General features: G+C 32.9%; 1 protein-coding gene across 1 annotated transcript in view; it reads right to left on the bottom strand.

Annotated features, from left to right (window-relative positions):
* Positions 1-245: 245 nt before the first annotated feature.
* Positions 246-10,327, bottom strand: part of LOC128647291 (uncharacterized) — a 31,690-nt gene continuing 21,608 nt past the window's right edge. The window contains exons 3-8 of the mRNA XM_053700084.1: positions 5,418-5,513; positions 4,675-4,817; positions 3,973-4,240; positions 2,110-2,288; positions 1,061-1,119; positions 246-396 (exon numbers count right to left, since the gene is read on the bottom strand). Coding sequence (XP_053556059.1) covers positions 246-396; positions 1,061-1,119; positions 2,110-2,288; positions 3,973-4,240; positions 4,675-4,817; positions 5,418-5,513 — 896 coding nt within the window. The remainder of the gene's footprint in view (positions 397-1,060; positions 1,120-2,109; positions 2,289-3,972; positions 4,241-4,674; positions 4,818-5,417; positions 5,514-10,327) is intronic.

The following is a 10,327-nucleotide window of genomic DNA, read 5'->3' as shown; positions in this document are numbered from 1 at the left end:
AACTCTGTATGTACATTAAACCATAGCCAATACTGGGGTATTGCTACTCTTTGTAGTGCAAAGTAAAATTTTTATGACTATCTATCCAAAAAAATCGGAAAATAGATGACAATATACTGGATGACACCAGATGTCTTAACACCAATAATCCAGTGCTAAATGAGTGGATTTTATATTGCATTTAGAGACTCAATTGGTAGAAAGTCACAGGTCCAAATAGAAATTTGTCTATCCAGTTTGCTTTTTTATGACTGACATTTGCACATCTTGATAGCAAACACAGAGCGTATATGTCCATTCCTGCTCCGGAAAGTGTGCGTCTCATATTCCTCTGGGACACATCCATTGCCTGAACCTTCTGCCCAAACCAAACAGTGATCCCTATTGCGGGAGTCCCTATAAATTAAAAAACAAAAAAAGAAAGCAATATTAATTTTCTGAAATTGACCTGTTACATATCGTACAATTGTTAAGAAAAAAAAAATCATAAGTTCTCACTGGCCATTAAATATTTTAGAAGCTGATTTAAGGGACATTAAATTGTTTTTTTTATATATGCATAAAAGTATGAATCCACAGCTAAGTACTGCATTGCAAATTATTTGTGTACAAAATAAATATTCTCAAAAGCATTTTAAACTTTTGGTAGCAAAATTGATTGTATAAGAGCAGTACAGGGAAATTTACTGATATGGCCAGTCAGATAAAAAGATTAGATCCTGAACTGATCAAGCAATTGGTGTATAGAGTGTTTGATGTACTTAAGCCAATTTTCAGAGACAAATTACATGAAACATGTTTGACATAAATAATTAAAGTACATTGCATAGTATAATAACTATACATAATAAATATTTTCATTTGGAGTTTAATGCTATCCTGAATAGCTTGGCCCATTTTGAGACAATTTTGTAATCAGAATATTTTTACTTTCAAACTATTCTATTCCCTTACTACAAATATTAGCACCAGGTGAGCTAGGATATAAGGTTTTTACTCTCACCAATTAAAAAAAAAGGAAATCAGACATTCTAGGAGTGTTAGAAACAGCTGTGCTTACCTGAGTAGACAGTGATTTCCTGAAGAACAAGCTCCTAAGCACCTTCCTACATCAATTTCCTGCAAAATTTACAAAACAAAGGATTTTAAATGACATCCCAAATCCTTCCCAGTTCAGAATCAAACTCACAAAAGCCATCTGCTTTAAGAGAAACTAGTTTGCATGTGAAATAATTTGCTTCCCCACTTTGTCTTTTTACACACAGCTAACAGGATCAGAAAAAAATAATTAGAGGGAGGCACAATCAGATTATCTATCTATCTTTCCATGATGTATATTTGTATCCATTTGCCTCCATCAACAGGATAAATATGAATAACCTTATTTACTATATAATCCTGCTATGACATCAAATTAAAGAGACCCTCAAGTCAAAATCAAACTTTCATTATTCAGATAGAGCACACAATTTTTAACAACTTTCCAATTCACATCCATTATCCTACTAATCTAGTACAATATTCACAGAATATGAATTTTGTGATTGGCTTATGGCTGTCACATTGCCAAAAATAAATTTCCTAATCATTTGAAATTCAAACTAAGTGCTTTTGCATTGTTTTTTCATTATGCATTTACTGATTATGCTATTCACTTGTGTTTAGTTGTCCTTTAAGAGATCTCTCTTTTTAGGCAAACTCATCTACATTGTGCAAATTTCCCATTTGAATTTCATGTATTTGTTTAATTAAACATAGCATTCCATAACTCATCACTTAGTAATGGCATCTTAAAATGAGTCTTCTTTTTGCTATGTATGAAGTGTCAGTCAATTATTTGAATGAATTTAAATGGAATTCTCTTCCCATAGTTACAATTGTATATCAATACCAAATGGAGGGAAAAACACTATTAAAAAAACAAATCAATATTTTAATTACAAAACAAACATATAAGAAGATTATCTTGCTATTGGGCTGCTTTTTTATAAACTGGACTTCAATAACCAGAAAACTGTTTTCGTTACTGAGCTATAAATTAATTTATTCTTTAGTCCTCTATCATTATCCTGATTTTGATTTACACTAGGTTACAGTGAGTGTATTTACCTTAAGTCTTTCTTCCTTAACACCGTTTGAATTGTAGATTACTTCATAGTAATACTCAAGATAACTAACTCTATAACAATTTTCTTTCATTTCACAATTTTCCACTGTTTGCACAACTTCAGCTCCATTTGGAGTTCCAACAACCACAGTGTCAAATTTTGTTGGTGAGCAATGAAAACCTGTGAAAACATAAATAAAACTCATGAATCTAAATTCATAAATTGATGTTACAATTAGTATAATCTGTTGATCCAATTAATAAATTAGTTATACAATAGATTTAAGTGTTAGTCTTTAATAACTTTATATATAGTATCCAGCATATTAGATTTGAATACATTTAGGGTTTAACCAAAAAGATTAAAATTTGCTAATATTTAACCCACTGCTATAGGAGAGATGTGATACATGTTTATATTATGTAGAATGTTTAGTAAAAGACTTTAGATGCCCCCAAAACTAAGTAAACTTATTTGCCAATTATTTACACATCTCTGAAATTGAGGAAACCATGTGTGCAGTATAACTTTTTTTTTTACTTTAAGCAACATTAATGTAAAATTGCATGATTGATATCACCATGCTTATCAAAATTGAATAAATTTGGCAACACAATCTGCACAGGCGGCATTGAGAAAAAATGTGGAACAACAAAGGACAACATGAAGGCTGGGGCCCCTTAATATTGTCCTGACTGCTATGTATTAGTAATAAATTACTGGTAGGATAAAAATATGTAATAGAGGGAATATACTTTATGAAAGTAATTGTATGAAGTATAAGAGAACACAATTTAGAATGAATGAAACACACAAGGAGGTGCAGTCAACATAATGATATCTACTGTGACTTTGCACATATGATTATTATGTGTAAGGAAGTCTTTAAAGATCATGGACTACAAGAAGGAGGAGCAAATATCCCCATAGGCTTAGATCTAGGTCTAGAGTCCTGAACAGCAAGGAATCCCACATTCAAGGAAGGACTCCAGACCTATATCTAAACATATTTTCAAATAAAGAGCTCAAGGTTACATCTAAATTTGTCTTAAGGCTTTTAAACAAATTTAGATGTATTTGAAAATACTCTCCTTTTTTTCAAATTAGTTGACACGTGGTCCTCAAGCTATCAGGTGTTCAATGAAACATTTGAAATAAAAATGTAACTTTTTTTTCCCAGGAAAAATAATTTAACATGTTTAATTGTTGCTTTTCCAACTGAACATTTATTTTAAAATGAGAAATAGAGGGTGGTATTGATCCCTCACTAGAAATAATATGGCCAGCTAGACTGCATAGTCAGTTTAAATATGACAATAACTAACTCACTAAATACTAGCATTAATGTAATAACATGTGGCACACAATAAAATAGTGAGACATTCTCTACCAATATAACCTCAAAAAGATTTGAGAGTTCCTCATCTGAAAGAATGTTTCCACGGTCCACCCATGTCTCAGATTAGTTATTTTGTAAGTTTAGGAATAGTTTCACGACATTGGTAATTACATTTTTTATAGATGAGTAAATATAGATTTTTCCTACAAATAAAACCCAAAAGATCTATACTCACTGTTGTATTATTCCTAGTAAGTTGCATAATATATTCACTGCTGTATTATTCATAAAAATACGTATTAATCTTATTTCGTCATCCTTGCAATCCATTGATAGAAAATATTTTTGGGACACTGAAGTCATTTTTGTTTATATAATCATAATATTAAATTATATCAGTAATGGAGTGATGAATTTAAACAAAATCCTAAATACAATTTAAAATAAATAAATATTTTAAAACTTGAATTTTAACTAATTAGCAAAATTATTGGGGTATGTTACGTTTTCTAGATTGTAGAATACCTGTGAAAGCCGTAGGACTGGAACACTTGCCAACATCTAATGTTGATTCAAAGGGGGTGTCCGGAAAGAATGTTTTTAGAAATGGCATTCTAATGCATTCTTCTGGGATAGGGTTGCATTGACAATCCTCTATCACTTCCACTTCTTGAATCCCTTGATATAATAGCACTCTCTCTAATCCAACTTTGGTTGGTTGGCAGCTAAATTCCACAGGGCAAGATGGCTCTGAACCAGATGGAAGAGGGGTATCTGGAACCCTTTCGCGCACCTGTAAAAAAATATATAATTTATCAGTAAAATTTTGGATGGTGATTAACTTAAAGGGATACTAAACCAGTTGTTTTCTTTCATGATTCAAACAGAGCATGCAATTTTAAGCAACTTTCTAATGTACTACTTCTATCAAATTTTCTTCGTTCTCTAGCTATCTTTATTTAAAAAGCAGGAATGTAAAGCTTAGGAGCCAGACCATTTTAGGTTCAGCACCCTGGATAGCACTAGCTTATTGGTGGCTACATTTAGCCACCAATAAGCAAGCAGAACCCAGGTTCTGAACACAAAATTGGCCGGGAGAAAATCTAATTTAAAACAATTTAAAGTTCACCAATTGATTAAGTAAACGTTCCAGCAATATATAGCAAAATATAGTGCAATGCATGAATGGAAAATGTTCATACTGACAGAGTATTTTAAAATACTGACCTTCTTATTCTTCAGAAATTCCAGCATTGAGGAATGCATAGAGACAGCAGGCAAACCATGATTGTAAGGATTTATCCTTTGGGGAATACCACAATGAGATCTGCACAGACCAACATCCACACTTACTGGACTACCAGAAATATCTGTAAAATAACATGTCAGCACTCAGTAAATTCATTGATGGATCATAATTACATACTTCACTGTGTTATGTTTTACAATATTACCTCAGTTAATTTGGTAATTAAATGAAGGCTAAAGACTACCATGAACATGAAGAGCACTTTAAACATGTAAAAAAATAATATATATATATTTATTGGAAAACAGTTAAAACTGGTTGTTTTAACTTTGAAGCTAACAGGAAATGTGTGCTTGAGTGCACTTTGTTTTCAATGACTGATTGCTAATTGGCTGATAAACAGAACATTTAAACACCCACATTTTTTACCGGTGGACAGTGACACGCCTCACAAGGATAAAAACATTTAAAAAAATGTCAAGGAAACTCAGTTTCACAAAAAAAAAAAAACATTTTACAATGTCCTTGTTTATGTGTAAAATGAAAAAAATGTATTTTCCTTTGATAAGCATTACATATTGTTTGTCACAATTTTACTCTTAAAATAATGCATGAAAAAAATATTTGTCATAAGTAGAAAAAAGTTTACTTTTAATAGAAGAGTATTTTCTATAACAAATATTTTGAAAACTAAAGGGTTAATGCACACAAAGTTTTTTACCTTGTCCAATGTAAACAAAATTACTTTGTCTTTTACAGCAACCTCTTTCTGCAAATAAATTCCTCCTGTCGTTTGGCCTATTGATCACGTTACCATCTGTAAAAAATATACCATGTTAGCAATGTAATGTGTGTGTATATATATATATATATATATATATATATATATATATGTGCGTGTGTGTATGTATATATATATATATATATATATATATATATCTGTGTGTGTGTAAATATACATATATACAGGGCTTTTTTGTGGGGGTACTCACCGATACTGAGTACCCCCAACTCTCCCATCTCAAAAAAGGTAATATTTGTAATGATCATGTAAATACTTTTTCACAAGACGAGGCTGCAAAATACATCACACATTGTAAATAATGTTGTCCCTTTGCTTTTCTCAAAGTTACTGAGCAGAATATATCAATCAATTATCAATGCATATCTGTACCTTTTCTTTAACAAATATAGCACTGTATATACATTATATATATCTAAAAACTATTGTAAAAAATATGACAATTACACTGATTACACTAGGCTGATATATTGCTGTGTATAAAAACCAATCTAAATAACTGATGCTCTATTGACCCAAGCAACAGAGAGTCTCTTGGCTGTTGAATTCTAAAGGAACACCAACCCCCTTACAAGACACAATGCAGAGTATACAAAATACGTTTTTCAGATGTAATAACCAAAATAAGCAAGGCACCAAGACTACTGTATAACAGATCTTTTTAGACAGCACTTTAAGGCTAAACAAAGGATAATGTACTACTTACACGTTGTAGAAAGTGAGCAGAGAAAGTTGCAGAGATACACTATAACCAAGTAAGAAAGATTCATGTCTGCTGGCTTCTCCTGATGGTAAGATACTGGATGGGTTCTAAGATTACTGCTCCAGACTTTTATATCCTAAGGGGAACAGATCCCTGCAACATGTATATTAATGGCATGGCTACATCAAGAGACTGCTTAGATTACAATCTTAATACAACACAAAAGTGGTGTCAAAAAACCCTAAACTAATTGAATTTGCACACTTAAATGTCTCTGGAGCAGTGATACTGAGTGACTTCAAAGACTTATTTTAAATGCCAAATTATCCCCCCCCTAGGTAGGCCTGTCTTTTGGTTTTATTGACTTGCTCAGCTTGAGGTGTTAGCTTAAACTACTTGTGCTAGCCAAATGAAGCTCTAAGTAGCTTTGAGACTCCACTAAGTCTACTCATTTGAAAAGGAACAAAAACACTTTAAAGTAATTCAACCATCTCAGTTGTCTTTTATCTGTAGTTAAAAAGCTCTCATGTCACTTAAACATTTAAATTCACAGCAGTTTTTTGATAAACTGAGACTTGTGCTGGGGATCTAACGTCTTCCATTTTGGAAATCCAATACGTGTGACAGTCTTTTGTAGAAATGCATATTTCAGTTTAATTTGATTTAAAATTCTCTTCACTATAGGGCTTGATATGGTATCTATATTTAGATTGCTCAAAAATATGATCTGCTGTTCCTTTATAGTTATAGCTACTAAGAAAAAAACTGATTTCCTGTATTCTAGATTCAAGACATTTTCTAGATTACAAAAGTGATTTGTATATAATATATATATATATATATATATATATATATATATATATATATATATATATATATATATATATATATATATATATTTACATATATAAAAATAAAAGTGCTATTAATATAGCATGTTCACACTCCCTTTAATAAAGCCACTTTTAGATGGATGGAGATGTTTAGCCACCTGCACATACACAAATATACACACACATACTACTCATTAACACTACACATACACACACATATGTATATATATATATATATATATATATATATATACACACTACACATATATAGACACTTCACATACACACAAATATGTAACCAGATACACACACTACACATACACACATATATACACACAAATTACAGATATATTTATGTAAACACACTACACATACACACATATATACACACAAATTACAGATATATTTATGTAAACACACTACACATACACACATATATACAACCACATACACACACAATACACATACACATACACACATATATTCAACCACATACACACACACTACACATACACACATTTTTACACACACTACACATACTCATATATACAACCACTCACAAACATACACTACACATGTATACAACCACATACCCACAGATTACGCATACACACATTTATAAACACACTACACAAACACACACATACATATATACACTAGGGTTGCCACCTTTCTTGGAAGAAAATACCGGCCATGCTAATTAACATACATTTGCATAAATAATTAAACAACATAGATCAACAACTGAAGCTGATAGGACTGCTTTTAAATGCTCATTTGTTTATAAACTAGCATTCATCACACTCAGAAGAAGTTTCACTTTGACAGGGGCTTCCTTTCAATATTTATTCTTTATTTTCTACATTGACATGAACCTTAAAAATACCGGTCCTGTCGGTAAAATACCGGCAGGGTGGCAACCCTAATATACACACACACTACACTTACACACATATATACAACCACATACACACATTTATACACACACTACACACACACATATATATTTATATGCACATATATACAACTACATACACACACTACACATAAACACATATACCCATACACTACACGTGCACATACCTACACATACGTATATACACACATTACACATACACACATAAATACAACTATATAAACACACAACACTACACACACTACACATAGATACATAAAATCCCATGCTGTCATACAATTATGCAGTCAAAACCTTTAAATATGGAGGTGTTAACAAAGGTTTGACCAACGCAACAAATCAAGGTTGGCATTTGGTTCAGGTGTGGGTCAACATTTTTTCTACTTATTCCTGTTTTTCAATTCCCCATTTACCTCTCTATTTTTCCTGCAGGGTCACAGGAGATGTGCCATGCAAAATTATGTCTGTTCACACATATAAGAATTGGGGGGTTTTCAACAATGATTGGGGGTACCTAGTACCCATCAAAATTACTTAGAACTGCCAATACTGAAATGTGAATGAGCACAGAGAGGGGCTAGAGGATTAGAGGAGATTGGAGGGGGGGGGCACTCAAGCCAAAATACATTTTCATGATTCAGATAGAACATGCAGTTTTAAAGAGACAGTCTACAATATGATTTTTATTGTTTTAAAAGATAGATAATACTATTCCCCAGTTTTGCATAAAAACCAGTTATATTAATATACTTTTTACCTGTGTGATTACCTTGTATCTAAGCATCTTCTGACAGCCCCCTGATCACATGACTTTTTATTTATTATCTATTGACTTGCATTTTAGCCAATTAGTGCTGTGTTGTGCTGACTCTAAAATAACTCCACTGGGGTGAACACAATGTTGTTATCTATATGGCTCACGTGAACTAGTCTTCTGCTATGAAAAGCTAATAAAAACTCATGTGATAAGAGGCTGTCTGTAGTGGCTTAGAAACAGGCAGACATTTAGAGGTTTAAATTATATAAAGTATATTAATATAACAATGTTGGTTGTGCAAAGCTGGGGAATGGTTAGTAAAGGCATTATCTATCTTTTTAAACATTAACAATTTTAGTGTTGACTGTCCCTTTAAGACACTTTCCCATTTACTTCCATTATCAAATTCTGCACAGTCTTTTTATATTCACACTTTCTGGGGGAAAAGATCCTTCTGAGCATGTGTACAAGCTAACAGGGTATACTTTTACTAGTCTGTGATTGGCTGATGTCTGTCACATGATACAGAGGGCCAGAAAATGGGAGAAAAAAATTAATTTGTCCGAACAAATCTACTACTTATTTGAAATTCAGAATGAGTGCTATTGCATTGTCTTTTTATCATGTACTTGTTAATTATGTAATTCTACTGCATTGAGTGGTCCTTTAAGCAACTTATTGCTGTAATGTTAAAATAAAGTGTTTCCTATAAAAGGGTACATAATGTATTAAATAAAGTAGTCTATAAACTTTAAGACAACATTATGGCTGATGAAGTAGTGAGAATCACTAGGAAAATTGTTGCATTGTTTCAAACCATTGTTATATACCAATAAATAGTGTTTCCATAACCTCTCTCACTCCTTTTAGCAGAAAGTTTAAGATTATCATTATCAACTCACTCTGTGTACTACATATTAGCAGATGTCTAAACAAGATGTCCCCAGCTAGCTGATCTCTGATTCAAGGGCGCAATCCGATATACGGCGCAGGTTTCGGCGCAAGCGTGGAAACTTGCGCCGCCCGTAGTTTCACCTCGCACAGCAAGCTATCACATATACGGCGCCGGCATTTGCTAAAGTGCCGTAAGTCGGACAAACTAGCGATGTCCAGAACAATAAATGTATTAACCCCTAAACCGCCACTCCCGGACCCCTCCACCACCTATATTATATGTATTACCCCCAAATCTAATCCCCCTACACCGCCGCCACCTATATTATATGTATTACCCCATAATCTAATCCCCCTACACCACCGCCACCTATATTATATGTATTAACCCCTAATCTAATCCCCCTACACTGCCGCTACCTATATTATATGTATTAACCCCTAATCTAATCCCCCTACACCGCCGCCACCTATTTTAAATATATTAACCCCTAATATGATCCCCCTACACCGCCGCCACCTATTTTAAATATATTAACCAATAATATGATCCCCCTACACCGCCGCCAGCTACATTAAATATATTAACCCTAATCTAATCCCCCTACACCGCCGCCACCTATATTAACTATATTAACCCCTAATCTGAGCCCCCTACACCGCCGCTACCTATTTTAAATATTTTAACCCCTAATCTAATCCCCCTACACCACCGCCACCTATTTT

This window comes from Bombina bombina, chromosome 2, assembly GCF_027579735.1.
Source record: "Bombina bombina isolate aBomBom1 chromosome 2, aBomBom1.pri, whole genome shotgun sequence".
NCBI classification, from domain to species: Eukaryota; Metazoa; Chordata; class Amphibia; order Anura; family Bombinatoridae; genus Bombina; species Bombina bombina.
The sequence above is the reverse complement of the archived record's forward strand: the minus strand, read 5'-3'. Positions and strand labels throughout refer to the sequence as shown.